At 43.6% G+C, this 23524-nt stretch overlaps 1 protein-coding gene across 2 annotated transcripts in view; it reads left to right on the plus strand.

Moving 5' to 3' along the window:
* The window catches only part of LOC112256242 (neuronal acetylcholine receptor subunit alpha-7-like), a 70434-nt gene that overhangs the window by 10382 nt on the left and 36528 nt on the right, over positions 1–23524 (plus strand). For both annotated transcript variants that reach the window (XM_042325692.1, XM_042325691.1), the window contains exon 3: positions 17310–17449. In XM_042325692.1, coding sequence (XP_042181626.1) covers positions 17310–17449 — 140 coding nt within the window. The remainder of the gene's footprint in view (positions 1–17309; positions 17450–23524) is intronic.

Consider the following 23524-nt stretch of genomic DNA (forward strand, 5'->3'; position numbering starts at 1 on the left):
AAATGTTCCTTTTGTTCGATAAAGTCGCTTTATATCCCAAAAACGTTTTGTTCACGCGTTTTGTTCAGTAATCCACAGGCTCAAACGCAGTCAAAACAGGCAGACAAAAAATCCAAATTGTATCCGTAAAGTTCATAGAAACATGTGAAATGATGTTTATATTCAATCCTCAGGTTGTTTTTAGCCTAAATGATCTATAATATTTCAACCGGACAATAACGTCGTCAAAAAAAAAGAAGGTAAACAAGAAATGCACTCTCTTCGGATTGCGCATGAAAAAGCTCTGTGACACATAAGGGTCCACTCATTCAGACTGGTCTTACTCCCTCATTTATAAGAATACAAGCCTGAAACCATTTCTAAAGACTGTTGACATCTAGTGGAAGGCATAGGAACTGCAAATTGAGTCCTAAGTCAATGGATACTGTAATGGCATTGAATAGAAAACTACAAACCCCCACAATAAAACATTCCTGAATAGATTTTTCTCAAGTTTTCGCCTGCCAAGTCAGTTGTGTTATACTCACAGACACTATTCTAACAGTTCTGGAAACTTTAGAATGATTTCTATCCAAATCTACCAGCAGTTATATGCATATCATATCTTCTGGGCCAGAGTAGCAGGCGGTTTAATTTGGGCATGCTTTTCATCCAAAATTCCGAATGCTGCCCCCTACCCTAGAGAGGTTAACTGACTTGCCTAGTTAAATAAAGGTAAAATAAAAAAACAAATAAACAGAGACTCAGAGAATCAGTCAGGTGTCAGGACAGCAGAAACAAAAAAAGCTCATATTAATGGGGAATGAAAGATGGAAGGAGCGAGAGAGAATGGTAGACAGAGAGAGATGGCTATCAATGTATGTCATTCTGTCAGAGTGTGCTGGGCTGGGCTGTGAAGCTACCAATCCCCCCCACTTTCACACACACAAGTGGTAAGGTAAGCTTCATATCCATATTACCATATATTACCATTAAGGTGTGTTTTAACTGGAACATGTTTGTGTGTGTCTGGAAGTTGCTTTGGGGCTTCTGTAGCCTACCTGGACAATAATCTGAGAGAAAAACAGGAGTTGTAACATATATTAGAGGAAACATGTTTGTTAGCGGTAGGGTAACGTGTAGAGGACTGAGGTTTGCTGTAACCTTTGTGGGATTGGGCTGCTGGTTATTCAGACACACAGCTCTAGCAGGGAGACAGAAAACAGCAGTAAACACCTAGCTATAGCCCCTGATGACTAGAGAGAGTGTGTGAGAGAGAGAGAGAGAGAGAGAGAACAAAACAGAGAAGGCTTTAGCATGCTTCCATTCTGCTGGTGCCTAGCCCGAACTCAGCTTGGTGAACCGGAGGAGCGTGCTCACGTACTCCCTTTAAAGACCATCGCTTGAAAAAGCGACAATAGTGGGATTGTCCATCTTAAGACCCGTAGCCACTTCCTCAAAATGCTCATAATTAATGTTGACGTTTTTGCAGAGATCTTAGTCGCACAATTTTACATCAAAGAGGTTTGGTGCAGTATTTTTCAAGTGAAAAAAGTTGCGCGTAAAAATTGTCAGCCGTCGGTTCCATGTTCCAAACTGCCTCTGGAAGCAACGTCAGCGCGAGAACTGTTTGTCGGGAGCTTCATGAAATGAGTTTCCATGGCCTAGCAGCCGCACACAAGCCTAAGATCAATGCACAATTTCAAGCTTTGGCTGGAGTGGAAAAGCTTGCCGCCATTGGACTCTGGAGCAGTGGAAACGTGTTCTCTGGAGTGATGAATCACACTTCACCATCTGGCAGTCCGACAGAAAAATCTGGGTTTGGCGGATGCAAGGAGAACACTACCTGCCCCAATGTATAGTACCAACTGTAAAGTTTGGTGGATGAATAATGGTCTGGGCTGTTTTTCATGGTTCGGGCTAGGTCCCTTAGTTCCAGTGAAGGGAAATATTAACACTACAGCATAAAATTACATTCTAGATGATTTTGTGCTTCCAACTTTGTGGCAACAGTTTGGGGAAGGCTCTTGCCTGTTTCAGCACGACAATGCCCCATGCACAAAGCTAGGTCCATACAGAAATGGTTTGTTGAAATCAGCAAGCGGACGCCTTAAAAGAGAGAGACATAGCTTTATGGTGTAAATCACAAAAAAGGGTCAGGGTGAGTTAGAGAGATTAGGACAGTGCGTTACTGGCCACTCACTTAATCTCCATATCTCTTCTTCTCTCACTTTCTCTGCCTCTGTTTTCATCCCCTTGAGAGGCACACATGTAAATATTGAGTTTCACCACTTCAAGGTATTTCTCTCTTTCACACTCACCTACAGTATCGCTAATGAATCTCTCCTTTTACATCTTTCTCACACTGTCTGTATGGGACCGCTCATTTCCCCTCTCACAGGGCCCTGCCTTTTTTCTAACCAATCAGGGCCAAGGATGGAGAGAAATATTCATGTAATTTCTTTACTCGATATCCATCTATTTACAATGTCCACCTGTCAGTCCACTTTCAATCAATTGATAAGTGTTTGTATAACACATTTCCTATGGTATTTGATATTATATATTTGTGATATTTTGACTCTGGCTATATTTTATATTTTATTTTATTATTGACATTTCTAAAGTGTTGTTGGGACATTATCCTAGAGCTAATGTCATTCAATGGGCTATTGTCATCATCACCCTGGGAAATCTGGGTTTGTTTTCAGTTGTAGAGAAGAGGACTCAAAACAAAGAGTTGGATTTTGCTAACGGTAGAAGCTCAGCTACAGCCGATGCCAGCACCAAGAGGGCAGATTGCTAAATTGTAATTACTTCGCCACTATGGCCTATTTATTGCCTTACCTCCCTACTCTTACCTCGTTTGAACACACTTTATATAGATTTTTCTATTGTGCTATTGACTGTATGTTTGTTTATTACACGTGTAACTCTGTTTGTGTCGCACTGCTTTGCTTTATCTTGGCCAGGTCGCAGTTGTAAATTAGAACTTCTTGTCAAACGGCCTACCTGGTTAAATAAAGGTGAAATAATTAATTTCTTTGAAAATTAAAAAATAAAAGATGACAAATACAGTGGCTAGCTAGCTGAGAAAGTTATTTACTCTCATTGATTGAGACAGGTGTCTGTCATCATGCCCAGTGCTTAATTTGTAAATCGGGAGATCCTGGAACACCATGGTGAGCGCTAGAGGGGTTATCCGGGGGAGCTCTGAGGTACCGGAACACATTGAGAAAAAAGAGTCAAACACAACGTAGCAGCCAAGTTGCCTAATATTTAAGGTGGTGAAACGGACAGCACCCTCCAAGGTGCTAATTAATTTTCTAGACATCAACGTACAGCAACATTTTTAGACGACACTGCAGACCACCCTCCATATGCACACATACTCAGCTGTGGGGCTTACCAGACCCGGATTTCATATCATTTTCAAGACCTCAATGTAGCAGTAGAACAATATCTGAATAGAACTTCAAATGTAGGCTACAGCAGAACACACATATGAGAATATATAGGCCTCCTGCCTATGTGATAATGTGAAGCATATATTCAGATTACAAACTTGTTCTGTGCTGTGAAGGTAAAGTAACAGAAAATGTCCTACCTTCGTTTTCAAAACCTCCCACAATGACTCTCCCCATGTCAAGTCCGTTTAACTCCTGAGAGTCAACTTCAAATTAAAATCACATTTTATTTCTCACATACACATGGTTAGCAGATGTTAGTGTAGCGAAATGCTTGTGCTTCTAGTTCCGACAGTGCAGTAATATCTAACAAGTAATCTAACAATTCCCCAACAAATACAGTTGAAGTCGGAAGTTTACATACACTTAGGTTGGAGTCATTAAAACTCATTTTTCAACCACTCCACAAATTTCTTGTTAACAAACTATAGTTTTGGCAAGTCGGGTAGGACATATTCTGTGTGCATGACACAAGTCATTTTTCCAACAGTTGTTTACAAACCTTATTTCACTTACAGTGAATTATATCACAATTCCAGTGGGTTAGAAGTTTACATACACTAAGTTGACAGTGCCTTTAACTTTTTTGGGATAGGGGGCAGCATTTTCACTTTTGGATGAATAGCGTGCCCAGAGTGGACTGCCTCCTACTCTGTCCCAGATGCTAATATATGCATATAATTAGTAGTATTGGATAGAAAACACACACAATGATGTCTGTGTGTATAACAGAACTCATATGGCAGGTGAAAACCTGAGAAAAATCCAAGCAGGAAGTGGGACATCTGAGGTTTGTAGTTTTTCAAAGCTTGGCCTACCAAATACACATTGAGATATGGATGAAGTTGTACTTCCTACAGCTTCCACTAGATGTCAACGGTATTTAGAAACTTGAATGAGGATTCTACTGTAAAGGAGGGGCTCATTGAGTCAGTGGTCTGGCAGAGTGCCTTGGTCTCATGACGCACGCTCCTGACAGAGTTACCTCTCGTTCCAGTGCTTTTCTGAAGACAAAGGAATCCTCTGGTTGGAACATTATTGATGTTTTATGTTAAACACATCCTAAAGATTTATTCCATACATCATTTGACTTGTTTTTAAAGCACCCTAATGGAACTTTTTGAGTTTTTGTCTGGATGAAGTGCCTGCTCCTCATGAAGATGGATTACTGCGCTGAACACGCTAACAACAAGTGGCTATTTGGACATAAATGATGGAACTTTATGGAACAAATCAGTCATTTATTGTCAAACTGGGATTCCTGGGAGTGCCTTCTGATGAAGATCATCAAAGGTAAGTGAATATTTATGGTGTTGTTTCTAACTTTGTTGATTCCAAAATGGCGGGTATTCCTCTGGCTGTTTTGGGTTCTGAGCGTTGTTCTCAGATTATGCTTTTTCCGTAAAGTTCTGTCGAAATCTGACACAGTGGTTGCATTAAGGAGAAGTCGATCTTTAATTCTGTGAATAACACTTGTATCTGTTGTCAATGTTTATTATGAGTATTATCAAACAAAACATACATGTATTGTGTAACATGATGTCCAATGAGTGTCATCTGATGAAGATCATCAAAGTTTAGTGATTCATTTGATCTATATTTCTGCTTTTTGTGACTCCTATCTTTGGCTGGAAAAATGGCTGTGTTTTTTCAACTTGGCTATGACATAACATAATCATATGTTATGCTTTAGCTGTAAAGCATTTTTGAAATCAGACACGAGATGTTTTGGACTTGCTGTATTGGACTTATTTATGTGTGAAAGTTACATATTTCTAAAAAATATTTTAGAATTTCGCGCGCTGCCTTTTCAGCGGAATGTTGTCGAGGGGTTCCGCTGCGCTAGAAAGGTTAAACAGCTTGTAAAATTCCAGAAAATTATGTCATGGCTTTAGAAGCTTCTGATAGGCTAATTGACATCATTTGAGTCAATTGGAGGTGTACCTGTGGATGTATTTCAAGGCCTACCTTCAAACTCAGTGCCTCTTTGCTTGACATCATGGGAAAATCTAAATAAATCAGTGAAGACCTCAGAATAAAAATTGTAGACTTCCACAAGTCTGGTTCATCCTTGGGAGCAATTTCCAAATGCCTGAAGGTACCACGTTCATCTGTACAAACAATAGTACACAAGTATAAACACCATGGGACCACGCAGCCATCATACTGCTCAGGAAGGAGATGTGTTCTGTCTCCTAGAGATGAACGTACTTTGGTGCAAAAAGTGCAAATCAATCAAATGTATTTATAAAGCCCTTCTTATATCAGCTGATGTCACAAAGTGCTGTAAAGAAACCCAGCCTAAAACCCCAAACAGCAAGCAATGCAGGTGTAGAAGCAACTCAATCCCAGAACAACAGCAAAGGACCTTGTGAAGATGCTGGAGGAAACGGGTACAAAAGTATCTATATCCACAGTAAAACGAGTCCTATATCGACATAACCTGAAAGGCCGCTCAGCAAGGAAGAAGCCACTGCTCCAAAACAGCCATAAAAAAGCCAGACTACGGTTTGCATCTGCACATGGGGACAAATATTATACTTTTTGGAGAAATGTCCTATGGTCTGATGTGAAACAAAAATAGAACTGTTTGGCCATAATGACCATCGTTATGTTTGAAGGAAAAAGGGGGTGGCTTGCAAGCCGAAGAACACCATCCCAACCGGGAAGCATGGGGGTGGCAGCATCATGTTGTGGGGGAGCTTTGCTACAGGAGGGACTGGTGCACTTCACAAAATAGATGGCATCATGAGGGAGGAAAATTATATGGATATTTTGAAGCAACATCTCAAGACCTTGACAGGGAATTTTTAGTAGGATTAAATGTCAGGAATTGTGAAACTGCGTTTAAATGTATTTGGCTAAGATGTATGTAAACTTCCAACTTCAACTGTGCCTAATACACAAATCTAAAGGGGTGAATGAGAATATGTACATGTAGGTATATGGATGAGCGATGGCGAAGGTGCAATATATGGTATAAAATACAGTATATACATGTGATATGAGTAATGTAAGGTCCCGGCTTTGATGCACCTGTACTGACCTCTCCTTCTGGATGGTAAGCGGTGTGAACAATCAGTGGCTCGGGTGGTTGTTGTCCTTGAACTTTTTAGTCTTTTCTGTGACATTGAGTGCTGTAGGTGTCATGGAGGGCAGGTCGTTTGTCCCGGTGATGCGTTGTGCAGACTCCTCCATCCTCTGGAGAGCCTTACGGTTGAGGGCGGTGCAGCTGCCGTACCAGGCTGTGATACAGCCCGATCGGATGCTCTCGATTGTGCATCTGTAAAAGTTTGTCAGGGTTCTGTCTATGGACCATTTCAGTCTGCTGTCTCTTCATTGTTGGTAATCAGGCCCACTACTGTTGTCGTCTGAAACATTGATGATTGTGTTGGAGGCATGCATGGCCACGCAGTCGTGGGTGAACAGGGAGTACAGGAGGGGGCTGAGCATGCACCCTTTTGGCCCTAGTGTTGAGGGTCAGCGAAGTGGAGATGTTGTTTCCTACCTTCACCACCTGGGGGCGGCCCGTCAGAACGTCCAGGACCCAATTGCACAGGGCGGGGTTGAGACCCATGGCCTCCCGCTTGCTGATGAGCTTGGAGGGTACTATGGTGTTGAATGCTGAGCTGTAGTCAACGAACAGCATTCTTACATAGATATTCATTTTGTCCAGATGGGATAGGGCAGTGTGCAGTGTGATGGCGATTGCTTGTGGCTGTGATGTTTAGCCACCTTGTTGTTGTTTTTACATCTGATGCATAGGATGTTAATTTACTGTACATTCCACCCACTCTTTTGCTCGTTTATTCCCTCATTTTTAGACCCAAGCTCCCTACCTTTTTGCATTTTGTACAGCCCAACTTTGAATTATGCATGACCAGCCAGGGCTTATACGTTTGCTTGTTCTTGAACTGCAAATTGCACCTTCTCCGAGCACTTTGTCGGTGGATGCACTGCCCCCCTCCCCCAGGTCCCCGTCTCCCTCTCCCACTGAGTCTGACTCACTAGGAGGCCTGCTAGCTTGTGGAGCTGCTGGTGGTGATGCTGAACTGGTGGGATTAGTATTGCCATCAGGAACAGTTTGCCGCTCACCCCTCTACTCCAGCACTGACATTTCCTTGGCTCGTTCTGGGTTCGATTCACCATCTTCCTCTGGATTTTTGTACTTAAAAAATGTCAAACTTGATTGCCTTTTCTTATCCATTTTTTATTTGGCTTTCCCATGATTCAAATTCAGTAGGGAGACGACTCTATGTGACGTGATTATGTAGGGACCTCTTCACTAGCTGACCACCACTACCAATACCTGTGTCAGGATCAGGTACTTACCCCACTGGCCCTCCCCATAACCTCTATGTACAAATATAAGAGCTGGTGGAATCAGTTTGGCAGGATAGGATTATTACAGAGAAAGATCAGCACGTTTTTACATGATGGTCTTTCTGGGGGGCGGGAAAAATAACGAGGGGGCAACTTGATTTAATACTGATCGCTATGATTAGAATGTCTACAGTGCAAACAGTTAAATAATTAATAACTCATGCCTCGAGAGGTACCGGATGCCAGAACAAACAAAGTCAAATCTGAGAGGTGCCGGATCCTGTTCCGGCAGGATCTGGCTGAAATTAAGCACTGGTCATGCCATGCGGCACTTTGGGGTGGACACTCACCTGTCTCGATCAATGACAGAAGACTTGAAATAGAAAAGATGGTGGCGCACACTGTTGAATTACTTCAATGAGCAGAAAAGTATTTATTTTTTATAACGGAGCATTTTGTAAATTCAAATGGACCCCCTGCAACTGGACACAGACATTTTGAGACTCCTGTTTCCGCGAATCAAGGATGAAGACCGCATCGCCAAGCTAAGGTCGGCTGAAAATTCTCTGTGCTTCACCAAACAGTGCCTATTGTCATGACTGTCCTGATCAGATCAGATTATCTCTCAACCCCAATAGAGGAGGAGAGATCTAGGGGTCTGAAGATGTGGGGGTTTTATGTCCCCTCACACCCATGGTAAATCTTAGGCCACAGACAAATTCCTTTGTCCTGTTACTATGGAGAACCAGCCTCATAACATTAAACATGAAATAAAGGGACTTTGGAACAATGGTTTCCGTCAGCCACAATGGTGATGATGACGATAGATGGAATATGAAAATGTATGTCGTTTTGTTTTTAAAGGTTAATAGATGACGTTAATACGAAAACATTGTAACGTTAAGAGTTTTCCCAGTATATGTTTGATGTTTATACATTGTACGTTGTATGGAAAATGTCCAAATCAAAGAGAATGTTTTGGTAAAGATGAAATGTGAAGTTATTTGTTTAAAATTGGATTTGAGTAAAATCTAGACCTTGCCTCTTAACTTGGTACGCCCAGAGAATTGCCCTAAAGGCGGTTACGCCCACTTCTGACCCGAGGGTATAAAACCTGTGAGTGAAGAATTAACATATCAGACTAAGTGACCCAAGCTGCAGCCGAGGTCTAGAAAAGTCAACGAACCCAAAACAAGTTTGAAGACAAATAAATATTTTTCTACCCATGCTACTGATGAGTAGCTGTGTCTAAGCGGGTGAATTCAAGCCAGACCACCTAGCCTCCACTCCCATTGAATCGTGGTATCTGTGAGCTCTGAGCTACAGAGCTGTCTGTCCTCAGAAGACCCCTTCCAGAGCAAGGGCGAGGGAACAGACCCCTAAGCCAAAAGGACACTGACATCGTGAGGACAACCAGAGTTGCGCCGGAGAATGAGCAGCCTGAACGGTCCATGCGGGGAATCCACGGAGACCTTCCACACGTAATTACATCATTATATTCTGACCCATGAGAGTGGGAGTTTAGGGCAAGGCTAGGGTTAGAGTAAGCATAGCTGGCAAATTCACCCAAATGTATATTTCTCTCATGTACTTTCTCTTTTTCGCTCTCTTTTAAATCCCCATTTTCGGTAACATGCGCCATAGTGTGTTGGCCCGTTATACTAAGTTCTACTCAATAGCCTAGAATGTGTTTTTGTGTATGTGTATCTTTTATCATCATTTTAGCTTTCTAGTAAATAAATACTCAACTAAGATTGGTGTGGTACGAACTCATTGGTGAGACCCGGGTCCGTGCAGATACCCGGATTATGCGACGTTCTGTAGAGGTAACTGATTAATTAGCGGCTGCTGTAAAATAGATATTCTGATATTCTTTGAGTTCATTTGGAAATAGAAACTCAAAACTAATTTTCCCATGGTGCCCCAGGTTAAGGAGTTAATAATTGCTTGATTCAGTTAATCACGCAATTAGAAACTTTTAATCATTCGATGAGCAACAGTCGTCACATGTTGTAGGCGTGTCGTTGTAATATGTTGTAGACGTGTCTTTGTATTATGTTTTGAGAATCTGCAGAGAAAAATAACGAGGTGGTTGTGTCATTACTGTTGTCGTCTTGATTTTATACCTTTCAGTGTCCCTTGCTGGTTTTTGTCCCACAATCTTGTTGTGCTCTATAAATCACAAGGGTTGTCCCCTTCCTCATGCTCGTGTACCCAAAATGCCGCCGCTTTGGGGTATTTTTCAGCAGGGGCTGTGGAAGCACTCTAGATAACCTGAGATTTACAAAGAGAAAAGGGTCAAAAGATAAAAGGGGTAGACTAAATCAATTTCATGTTCTGGAAGGTTCTCTGTGGTCCTCAGGCTACATCTAACCACCTGTAACCCGATGACACAAACCCATACAAACAGTACCCAATTCACATTTTATGCCATGCTTACTGTAAATTGAGCTATCTTAGCTGTCAGCTTGCAAATATTTTTCCCAATTTACCTTGGGGTTGGAAACACATGCTGGTGGAATCAGATTATGTACCACCTACAACAAAACACTCAACAATACACAATTTAACCACCCCACTAATTGTATTGATCTCTATTAGACTGGCTAGTTTAGCACACCTAACATAGACATTTTAATATTGTTAGCTTGCTGTTGGCTAGTTGGCGTCACTAAATTGGCAGCAAGATTGCTAGCCAGCTGAGAACCTACTAATCAACCTTATACAATTTATACACATTCATAATTACTACCAACACACACTGTCACGGTATTCGTCATCTGGGGCGGCATGGTAGCCTAGTGGTTAGAGTGTTGGACTAGTAACTGGAAGGTTGTAAGTTCAAACCCCTGAGCTGACAAGGTACAAAATCTGTCGTTCTGCCCCTGAACATGCAGTTAACCCACTGTTCCTAGGCCATCATTGAAAATAAGAATTTGTTCTTAACTGACTTGCCTAGTAAAATAAAGGTTAAAAAAAAATCTGAAGAAGAGGAATCATTGGACCAAAGCGCAGCGTGGTAAGTGTTCATGCTTGTTTTATTAAAACCGAACACTATAACAAAAATAAACAAGAGAATAACCGAAACAGTCCTGTAAGGTGCAAAACACTAAACAGAAATGAACTACCCACAAAAACCATGTGGGGACAAAGCTACCTAAGTATGGTTCCCAATCGGCGACAACAATAGACAGCTGTCCCTGATTGAGAACCACACCCGGCCAAAACAAAGAAATACAAAATATAGAAAAATAACATAGAATGCCCAGCCAAATCACACCCTGACCAAACCAAAATAGAGACATAAAAAGCTCTAAGGTCAGGGTGTGACACACAGAGAGTGAGTTAGATATATTGACAATTCTGTTTTTTTTCCCAGACAAGGGTGGAGTAGATGGCTACCACATTGATATACTCTTATTTACTAATGTTAGCTAGCTTATGTTAGGGAACATTAGTCAAAGAGAGAACGAACAGACAAACATGTTTATTATGCTGATGGAAGCTACCAGTCTAGCAGTGACTACCATGGCAATGGCAAAATGAATTGACAGTGATGCGTACCTCTAATCGAGGATCTTCCATTTTGTTGTGAAGGGAGAAAACGATGGTATCGCATCACTTCTCAGCTGTCGTCGTCTAAATGGGTTCCCCATCCGTTCAAGCCTGAAAATCCCTCTGCTAATCGTTGGTCACCGTAAGCATCATTCTTGATAGCCGCAAACCACTGGCAGCACCTGGGTAAATCTCTGGTGGGTAGAACGGTGACAGATGACTCATTTACGCGCTTGTTTGTAATTAGCACAGCCAGACAGAACACCGTATGGGCATAATGACAAACTTTAGTGAAAAACAAATGTAAAAAAAAATGCTTAGAGAAGTTCTGAGATTAGTGTGTTGGTCGTTTGAAGTAAACCGCCATGAACCAAGTTTCTGGGCACTCCCACGTGGTTTATGAACTGGTACAAAAAACGACACTTGATTCAAAGAGTTTTTCAATTTAAATTATTATATGAACTTCTTGCACCCAACAGAATGCTATATATATATATATATATGGGGCATACAACAATTTCAGCTCTGTAGATTTTTGCTGTGAAGAGACAGAATCAATAGATGATTTATTCTGGTATTGCCACTATAGCTTGTTTCTGGTCACAGGTTCAGCAATGGTTAAAAAATCACATTCACTTAAAATGAACCTTACAAATAGCACTGTTGGGCGATTTGGAAAGCCATAGTCAGTCAATAAATAATATAATAATACTCATAGGGAAGGTTTTCATCTTTAGTTCACAATCTGTGGATACGTTTAGAAAGATAAAAGAATTATGTAAAACATCACAGCACAATTGAAAAATATTTGACACTGACCAACACTAAAACAAGGAAAACGCATATGAACGATGGTCAGAACGTGACAGTACCACCCCCCCCCGGTGCGGACTCTGAACGCACAACCTAAACCTATAGTGGAGGGTCTGGGTGGGCATCTGTCCGCGGTGGCGGCTCTGGCGCTGGACGTGGACCCCACTCCATAATTGTTTTAGTCCACCTCCTTAGCGTCCTTTGAGTGGCGACCCTCGCCGCTAACCTTGGCCTAGGAAACCTAACAACGGACCCCACTGGACTGAGGGGCAGCTCAGGACTGAGGGGTAGCTCGGGACTGAGGGGAAGCTCAGGACTGAGGGGAAGCTCAAGAGGAAGCTCAGGACTGAGAGGAAGCCCAGGACTGAGAAGAAGTTCAGGACTGAAAGGAAGCTCCGGCAGGTTGATGGATCTAGCAGATCTTGGCTAGCTGGTGGTTCCGGCAGATCCTGGCTGACTGGCAGATCCTGGCTGACTGGCAGATCCTGGCTGACTGGCAGATCCTGGCTGACTGGCAGATCCTGGCAGATCCTGGCTGACTGGCAGATCCTGGCTGACTGGCAGATCCTGGCTGACTGGCAAATCCTGGCTGAATGGCAGATCCTGGCTGAATGGCGAATCCTGGCTGAATGGCGAATCCTGGCAGACTGGCGGATCCTGGCTGACTGGCGGATCCTGGCTGACTGGCGGCACTTGCGCCGCTGGACAGACTGGCGGCACTGGGCAGACTGGCGGCACTGGCGGCGCTGGGCAGACTAGCGGCGCTGGGCAGACTAGCGGCGCTGGGCAGACTGGCGGCACTGACGGCGCTGGGCAGACAGGCGGCACTGACGGCGCTGGGCAGACTGGCGGCACTGGCGGCGCTGGGCAGACTGGCGGCACTGGAAGAGTCTGGTTGACTGGCGGATCTGGAAGAGTCTGGTTGACTGGCGGATCTGGAAGAGTCTGGTTGACTGGCGGATCTGGAAGAGTCTGGTTGACTGGCGGATCTGGAAGAGTCTGGTTGACTGGCGGATCTGGAAGAGTCTGGTTGACTGGCGGATCTGGAAGAGTCTGGTTGACTGGCGGATCTGGAAGAGTCTGGTTGACTGGCGGATCTGGAAGAGTCTGGTTGACTGGCGGATCTGGAAGAGTCTGGTTGACTGGCGGATCTGGAAGAGTCTGGTTGACTGGCGGATCTGGAAGAGTCTGGCGGATCTGGAAGAGTCTGGCGGATCTGGCGGATCTGGAAGAGTCTGGCGGATCTGGAAGAGTCTGGCGGATCTGGCGGATCTGGAAGAGTCTGGCGGATCTGGCGGATCTGGAAGAGTCTGGCGGGTCTGGCGGATCTGGCGGATCTGGAAGAGTCTGGCGGATCTGGAAGAGTCTGGCGGATCTGGCGGATCTGGAAGAGTCTGGCGGATCTGGAAGAGTCTGGTTGACTGGCGGATCTGGAAGAGTCTGACCAACACTAAAACAAGGAAAACACATATGAACGATGGTCAGAACGTGACAGGATTAAAGCGCTGAGGTCTATGGTGATAGGTGGGATGGGCTGAGAGTGGCTGAGGGGTGGGATTAAAGAGTTTGTTTGGTAATATATTATTGTTATGTGACTGCTTTATATAAAAGTACCATGTATGCAAAATGTATATGTAAAATGTGTAGCAGAAAAGCTGTACAAAAACGAAAAGATATTTGTCCTCCGAAGAAGGGGGGTCGTGGAGGGGTTTAAAAAATAAAATAAATAATAATATATAAATAACAAAAATAAATAAAAATAATTATAAATAAATACAAATATTAAAAATAAAAATGTTTGTGGGCACACCCAATCTACCTAGCAGGGTGGTATCAGGATTTACTATGAATGCCGGACTTAGTGGTTCACTATGAGCAGACGAATACACAGGGACACTGCCTGATTCTACCAGTGAAATGAAAATGTGCTAATTGTAAGCTTGTGGTTTGGGTAATGTTGATATTTATGATTAAACATAATGTTGTTAATATAGTAATGACTATATGCCGTGGCAGAGCCAGGGTGAAACTCCCCTTTAACTTAAGCATTTTAATTCTTAAACATGGTCCCTTTCATAGTGATTTATAGTCACTTTTAATCGACAAATGCTCGAATGGAAGAATAACCTAGTGGAGACGTAAACAGAAGTTTGGCACCAAAACCAGATGAAAGGTCGTTTGACCACAAACGGATACATTTAGTATATTTTCATGATCAACGCTAAAATTACTGGCTAAAAATTAACATTGCTTCAATTACAAAATGTATTTTCAATAAACAGCTTTACTCAATCATTTTATTTGTTGTTGCTAGAATTATTAGGGCATTATTAAGAATAGATTCGTGACACCCTCAGTCGAATGTAGCACACAGCTGTAGGAAGGACAGATGTAGCCTAACAATGAAAAGAATAACCAATCACTGTTAGAAGATGGTCTCACAAAGAGATAGAAACAGAGAAATATAACGAGAGACAGAGACACTATCTCTTAGCACACTCCTCCCCACCACACCTTCCCGGAGGCGGAAGAGAGCAGTTAGCGGAGGCCTATCGACTCCTTGGTTAGTAAGAGGAAAAAAAGGATGTGGCATTTGACTCTCCTCTTGTGTGTGAGTGTGTGTGACAGACACTGAGACCAAAGAGATCATTTCTTCATTAGAGAAGCTATGAATATCATGAGATTGGGGACATGGAGGAATATGAGTGTGTGTGTGTTCTGCGAATCTGTGTTTGTGACTCCAATCTGAACCAAGCAGATGTGGATTTCTCTTTGTCTGCCAAGGAACCTGCTGCAATCCTCCCTGCAGCTGTGTAACACAATCATTTTAAAAGTAATTGGAATTTATAGAATACACTTAAGTATCAAAAGTAGAAGTATAAATCATTTCAAATTCCTTATGAATTTGACTGTTTCTGTCAAAATGTAACGAGCACTTTTGGGTGTCAGGGAAAATGTATGGAGTAAAAAGTAAATTATTTTCTCAAGGAATGTAGTGAAGTAAAAGTTGGCAAAAATATAAATAGTAAAGTACAGATACAAAAAAAAAACTACTTAAGTAGTACTTTAAATATATTTTTTACTTGGGTGCTTTACACCACTAGTTAGACCTGCCTGGAGTTACCTCCCACTGGCATTAAGCTACAAAAGCCCCCTCACCATGACAAGGTGACTGTCCCAGAGGAATGTCATCTTGATATATCAGAGAGGAATAAAACATTAGAGAGGGTGAGAGCAAGGGGGGGGGGATGTTTCTGCCAAGCTGCGTATTATGCAGGAGACCTACAGATGCGATGATGTGCATTACGGACAAATATGGATGTGCAGTATGTGGATTGCATAATCTCAACATGTTTTCAGAACCCACAGGGCTGTGCCTTATACAGCAGGTGCTGAATTGCTAATAGTTATATCAATGCACAAGTTGTAAGTATTGACGTGTACTATAGATAGCTATTTAAACCACTGTTATCAAAGGCTGTGTGTAACATGGGTGTTGTACAGAAGGTGTGCCTATACAGGTGTATATATATGAAGTATGGGTGTATGGATATAGTATATAGATGTTTCAGTACGCTACTGTATGAAGAAATGGGTAAGTGTCAGTGTGCTGCGGTGCTCAGGTTTCTCTCCCCCTCTCTGGCCGTGTCTAGACCTGACAGGTTCATGTAGCGTTAGTGTTCTGATCATGGAGTTCTGATCTCGTCATGCATCTACACCTACATTTAAATGTGTCCACAGTGTGTCCGGATTCCCTTTTCCCACGCTATATTCAAATGCCGGTATCCATTCTACAAACGGTGGAATAGGCTAAATATGATACAGCAACCGATGGCAGTAGCTAACTACTGTAGCTAACTAGCCGGCTAACCTCTGTTAGCTAGCAAGCAACGCTAAAGGGATTGAAAATGGGTTAGCATATTAGCTAGCTGGTTAGCATTTAGGAGTCCAGCAAACACGTTCCTCACACGCTAGGAACGTATTTCCTCGTTATAATGAAAAGGTGCCTCGGTCCCAAAACACAATTTTTGTGGAGACTTGTGGGAGGAGCGCTGATGACGTCGCCCACTCTATATGCTTTTGGTAGCCTGATTGTGTCCAGACTGAGGAGAAATCTACACACAATGCATCCCTGACCAGCTCCTGAAGTGGTCAGACAGATCCGAACACAATCAGACCACAAAGCCACTTTTGTGCGTCTAAACCCGTCTTTTCAATGCGATCTTCCTATTCTGATAGCAGAAGTCACATGTAAGTATCAAGTGTAGACACGACTTCTCTCTCTTTCTCGCTCTGAACTCCCAATAGTGTCCTGTCCTGCTGTAACCTCACTATGGCCCCAATGGACCTCATCACCAACACGCTGGGACAGAGACACTCTCCCTACATTTCTCTCACTGTCTCTCTCTCCTTTCGCTCCATGATTTCTCTCTCTTTTATGCATATGTGACTGTCTGTGCGTGTCTTCCACAGTCTGCCCTTCCTGGTGTTGGCTGTGCAATGGGGCGAGAGGTGTGAACCCAAAGCCAACGTGTACTGTAGACTACAACTGCTTGCCTCTTATCTATACAGTTGTCTATGAACCAACCCAGAACAGTGTGTCTAGGACTGGAGTGTTCTCTTGTGAACTCTGTCTGCACATTTCGGTTATGTATTAATTTCTCTCTCATGGAGAACACATTTAGGCCATGCATCTGTTTAGCCATCGTTCTGAACAAACTCCCTTTTAGGATCAGTTAATGAACAGCCTGTGTGTTTTAATGACCATTGTCCTTAACTGACCAGTGCTGCAGGTAGTTTAGCTCTCCTCTCCTCTCCTCTCCTCTCCTCTCCTCTCCTCTCCTCTCCTCTCCTCTCCTCTCCTCTCCTCTCCTCTCCTCTCCTCTCCTCTCCTCTCCTCTCCTCTCCTCTCTCCTCTCCTCTCCTCTCCTCTCCTCTCCTCTCCTCTCCTCTCCTCTCCTCTCCTCTCCTCTCCAGAGATGGCTCTTAATGGGATCAGTGGGACAGAGGGAAGAGAGAGGAGAAGAGTCAAGGGATGAAAGCTGGTCCAGCAAACACATCATCCTAATCGCCACTGACCCTCCCCCTCCCCACCCAGCCAACTGAGAAACTGTAGAATAGACATTTTATTAACTAACATGAACTCTCACTGGTTCCCTTGTTGTTCCCCAGGGTCCCTACAGGGGGAGCACCAGCGCAGACTGTACAAGGAGCTGATGGCCAACTACAACCGCCTGGAGAGACCAGTGATCAACGACTCCTCTCCTCTTCTGGTGGAGCTGGGAATGACTCTGCTGCAGATCATAGACGTGGTGAGGGAGGGACTGTGTGTTTGTGTGTGTCGGGGTGTGGGTGCGTGTGAGAGGGTGAATGAATTTGTCGGCTAGTTGTTTATGTGTGTGGAGGTGTATGTTGATTTAACAAGGACTGACGCTTTCACTACTGGTGTGTAAGACAGATGTTTTAACTTCAAACATTCTGTTGAGAGTGTGTGTGTGTGTGTAGAGGTGACGTACAGTGGCAGGTATGTACTTCTGAGATTAGGTCCCGTATCTGCAGACATGTAGAGATAATGCACTTCTGCTGTTTGCCTCCTGTTATATAAGACCTCCCAGACAGACTCGTGCACGCACACACGCACGCATGCACACACGCACACACGCACGCACACACACAGTATGTGTATACACTGAGTGTACAAAACATTAAGAATGATTTCCATGACATAGACTGACCAGGTGAATCCAGGTGAACTCTATGATCCCTTATTGATGTCACTTGTTAAATCCACTTCAATCAGCGTAGATGGAGGGAAGGAGACAGGTTAAAGAAGGATTCATAAACCTTGAGACAACTGAGACAGTGATTGTGTATGTGTGCCATTCAGATGGTGAATGGGCAAGACAAAGGTTTTAAGTGCCTTTTGAACGGGGTTTAGTAGTAGGTGCCAGGTGCACCGGTTTGTGTCAAGAACTGCAATACTGCCTGTTTTTATACGCTCAACTGTTTCCTATGTGTATCTAGAATGGTCCACCACCCAAAGGACATCCAGCCAACTTGACACAACTGTGGAGTCCACATGGGCCAGCATCCCCGTGGAACACTTTGGACACCTTGTATATACTGTCCATACTGTATTTTATACCATCTATTGCATCTTGCCTATGCCTCTCTGTCATTGCTCATCCATATATTTATATGTACATGTATATATTCTTATTCCATTCCTTTACATAGATTTGTGTGTACTAGGTAGTTGTTGCGGTATTGTTAGATTACTTGTTAGATATTGCTGCACTGTCGGAACTAGAAGCACAAGCATTTCACTACACTTGCAATAACATCTGCTAACCATGTGTACGTGACCAATAACATTTGATTTGATTTGATTTAGAATCCATACCACGACTAATTGAGGCTCTTCTTCTCTTCACTCAATATAAATAGCCAAATTAAGAAAAATGTGCCTACTTGAATGTCAGTTCCTCAGAAATGTAGACTGATGTGCGTGTATGTGTGTATGTGTGTGTGTATATGTGTATATGTGTGCGAGAGAGAGTCTCACCAGAGGGATGCTAATGCAGCGCATTTCATGCATTAGCAAAGATCTAGAAACTCTGTCACACTTCCCCACATGCTGTGTGTGTGTGTGTGCACTGTGTGTGTCCACTGATAGAGTTCTGCACCACCATTCCATCGCCTCACAGTCAGAACAGACCCATGTTGAGACTTTGACACATGGACACATCACCACCCCATAGTAGGCTGTCTAATCCCTATGTTCTAGTCATTAGATCCTCAATAGCTCTATCATTCATTCACACACACACACACACACACACACTTCAGTGACCTGTGTAGGGTATGATCATACTTTTATAATTACCATCTAATCACCAGAGAGATGTCTACAGTACCTCAGTAGCCTTAACATCTGGGCTGCGATGCTGCTTAATGATGCAGAGAGGGTTTGAAAGGCTGGTCATGGCTCACATCAACACCATCATCCCAGACATGCATGTAGGTCAACAGAGTGGAGCTTGTATGAACCTTTAGGGGTGTGTAGGGTGTTTTAGCAGTGTTAGGAGTGTGTGTCCTCTCCTCCAGATTCTCTTCTCTGTCAAGGGCCCATGGGGCAGTGGTGTTTCCCCCTGGATGTCAGTCAGTCATTCAGAGCTGCAGAAAACAACACAAGTGTGTCTGTTAAACTCTCAGAGCGAACCAAACTGTTTCTGTGTTTAAATATGGCTTTTACAATTCCCATTCGTCAGCCAGACTCTGAGGAATGAGGAAACGGAGAGGAAATATAGCCGGACAGAGCATGCAGAGTTCCCCTCAGGACTTTATAGTGGCTCTGAAATGGGTTTTGGCTTTGGCTCACTCAACTTTCTCTCTATTCAGAGTTGAGTGAGTGAGAGAGAAGTGTAGGTGTTTTACTGAAGTCTTGAGCTCCTACAGACGGTAGGCAGTTAAGGTTAGGAAAACTTAGGACACTAAAGAGGCCTTTCTACTGACTCTGAAAAAAAAAAAAAAAGAAAGATGCTCAGGGTCCCTGCTCATCTGCAAGGAGGCATGAGGACTGCAGATTTGGCCATAAATTGCAATGTCCGTACTGTGAGACGCCTAAGACAGCCCTTCAGGGAGACAGGACGGACAGCTGATTGTCCTCGCAGTGACAGACCACGTGGAACAACACCTTCACAGGATCGGTACATCCAAACACACCTGAGGGACAGGTACAGGATGGCAACAACAACTGCCCGAGTTACACCAGGAACGCACAATCCCTCCATCAGTGCTCAGACTGTCCGCAATAGGCTGAGAGAGGCTGGACTGAGGGCTTGTAGGCCTTTAAGGCAGGTCCTCACCGGACATCACCGGCAACATCGTCGCCTATGGGCACAAACCCACCGTCGCTGGATCATTCAGGACTGGCAAAAAGTGCTCTTCTCTGACGAGTCGCAGTTTTGCCTCACCATGGCTGATGGTCAGATTTGCGTTTATCATTGAAGGAATGAGCGTTACACCGAGGCCTGTACTCTGGAACGGGATCGATTTGGAGGTGGAGGGTCCGTCATGGTCTGGGGCGGTGTGTCACAGCATCATCGGACTGAGCTTGTTGTCATTGCAGCAATCTCAACGCTGTGGGTTACAGGGAAGACATCCTCCTCCCTCATGTGGTACCCTTCCTGCAGGCTCATCCTGACATGACCCTCCAGCATGACAATGCCACCAGACATACTGCTCGTTCTGTGCGTGATTTCCTGCACGACCGGAATGTCAGTGTTCTGCCATGGCCAGCGAAGAGCCCGGATCTTGCCCCGAACTGGGTCAGAATATAATGATGTCATTACTTGTCGAAGGTGTCCGATGGGGTATCTCCTCCTTTATTTTGTCTTCTTCAACCTCGTGTTGGATTTTGGGGATGCGACTAATCCTCGACCTTGGCTGCAGCGCACAGCCATCTAGTCTGATATGTAAATTCTTAACTCACATGTTTTAAACCCTCAGGTCTGTCTTTATGGAAAGTTCTCTGGGCATAACTAGTTACGAGGCAAGGTCTGGATTTTACTCAGATTCAATTTAGACAACTAACTTTACATTTCATCTTTACAAAAACATTCTCTTTGATCTGGACATTTTCCACACCCCATACACTATGCAAACATGAGGTACATATTATACAAACTCTTCAAGTTACAATGTTTTCATTATAACGTCGTCATTGAATGTTTAATAACATAACAAAAACGACATTCATTTTGATATTCCATCTATCGTCATTACCACCATTTTGATTTACGAAATATAATGTCCCAAAGTGCATTTATTGCATGTTACTGTTCTGAGGTTGGTGCTCAATAGGGCCATCATACATTCCATTCTTCTACACTGAGGGGACAAAGGATTTTGTCTGCTGCCTTAAGATTTACCATGGGAGTGAGGTGTCATAATACCCCCTACCTCTCTACCCCCCCCCCTTTGGTGGGGTGTGAGAGATATCTATGCAGAATTGTTTGTGGTCAACGTTAACCTGACCCGAACAGGCCAGTCATGACACCACCATAGTCCCTGTGCCCAAGAACGCCAAGGTAACCTGTCTAAATGACTATCGCCCCGTAGCACTCACATCTGTAGCCATGAAATTCTTTGAAAGGCTGGTCATGGCTCATCATCATCATCCCAGACACTCTGGACCCAGTCCATTTCGTTTACTGACCCAACAGAGCCACAGATTATGACATCTCTATTGTACTCCACACTGCCCTTTCCCACCTGGACACGAGGAACACCTACAGAGGCTTTGGAAAATATTCAGACCCCTTGACTTTTTCAACATTTTGTTACGTTACAGCCTTATTCTAAAATGGATTACATTTAAAAAATCTGAAGCAATCTATACACTATACCTCATAATGACAAAGCAAAAATAGGTTTTTAGACATTTTTGCAAATATATTAAAAATTAAAAACAGATACCTTATTTACATAAGTATTCAGACCCTTTGCGATGACACTTGAAATTGAGTTCAGATGCATCCTGTTTCCATTGATCATCCTTGAGATGTTTCTACAACTTGATTGGAGTCCACCTGGGGTATATTAAATTGATTGGACATAATTTGGAAAGGTCCACAGTTGACAGTGCATGTCAGAGAAAAAAATCAAGCAATAAGGTTAAAGGAATTGTCCGTAGAGCTCCGGGACAGGATTGCCGAGGCACAATCCGAGGTACCAAAAAATGTCTGCAGCATTGGAGGTCCCCAAGAACACAGTGGCCTCCATCTTTCTTAAATAGAGATGGCCGCCCGACCAAACTGAGCAATCTGGGGAGAAGGGCCTTGGTCAGGGAGGTGACCAAGAACCCGATGGTCACTCTGACAAAGCTCTAGAGTTCCTCTGTGGAGATGGGAGAAGCTTCCAGAAGGACAACCATCTCTGCAGCACTCCACCAATGAGGCCTTTATGGTAGAGTGGCCAGACGGAAGCCATTCCTCAGTAAAAGGCACATGACAAACTGCTTGGAGTTTGCCAAAAGTCACCTGAAGACTCTCAGACCATGAGAAACAAGATTCTCTGGTCTGATGAAACCAAGATTGAACTCTTTGGCCTGAATGTCAAGCGTCACGTCTGGAGGAAACCTGGTACCATCCCTATGGTGAAGCATGGTGATGGTAGCATCATGCTGTGGAGATGTTTTTTAGCGGCAGGGACTGGGAGACTAGTCAGGATTGAGGAAAAGATGAATGGAGCAAAGTACAGAGAGATACTTGATGAAAACCTGCTCCAGAGCATTTAGGACCTCAGACTGGGGCGAAGGTTCACCTTCCAACAGGACAGCGACCCTAAGAACACATCCAAGACAATGCAGGAGTGGCTTCGGGACATGTCTCTGAATGTCCTTGAGTGGCCCAGCCAGAGCCCAGACTTAAATCCGATCAAAAATCTCTGGAGAGACCTGAAAATAGCTGTGCAATGAAGCTCCCCATCCAACCTGACAGAGTTTGAGAGGACCTGCAGAGAAGAATGGGAGAAACTCCCCAAATACAGGTGTGCCAAGCTTGTAGTGTCATACCCATGAAGACTCAAGGCTGTAATCACTGCCAAAGGTGCTTCAGCAAAGTACTAAATAAAGGGTCTGAATACTTTTGTAAATGTGATATTTCAGTTTTTTTGTGAATTAGCAAAAATGTCTATGAACCAGTTTTTGCTTTTTCATTATGGGGTATTGTGTGTAGATTGAGGGCAAAAAACTATTCAATCAATTTTAGAATAAGGCTGTAATGTAACGAAATGGGAAAAAGTCAAGGGGTCTGAATACTTTCCGAATGCACTGTATGTGAGAATACTGTTCATTGACTACATCTCAGCATTCAAAGCCATAGTGCCCTCCAAGCTCGTCACTTAGTTAAGGACCCTGGGACTGAACATTTCCCTCTGCAACTGGATCCTGGACTTCCTGACGGGACGCTTCCAGGTGGTGAGGGTAGGCAACAACACATCCAACACGCTGACCCTCAACACGGTGGCCTCTCAGGGGTGCGTGTGTAGCGTGGTTCGTTCTGCGTTGTGTACTTTTAATTAGGACGCTGCCACAACTGGAGGTCTGCTAGTTCAATTATTTTTATAGGCCCTGCACACGAAGAGACAACACACAATATGTTAGCCCTTGGCGCAGTCATAGCTCTCAGGCATCTGCGCAAGCACATGGACACTCACTCCAACACTGTCCCAAGTACTCACAAGTTATTTCAATAGATACTCTAGTTAGCGAGCTTGGTGAAACGTGTTAACATAAATCTTTTATCTTGTCCACATTGTAACAAACTTATGGTTGCATAACAGCACATTGAGTAACATTACCACGGTTTTATATTGAACAATTT

This window comes from Oncorhynchus tshawytscha, linkage group LG08, assembly GCF_018296145.1.
Source record: "Oncorhynchus tshawytscha isolate Ot180627B linkage group LG08, Otsh_v2.0, whole genome shotgun sequence".
In the NCBI taxonomy this organism is placed as follows: Eukaryota; Metazoa; Chordata; class Actinopteri; order Salmoniformes; family Salmonidae; genus Oncorhynchus; species Oncorhynchus tshawytscha.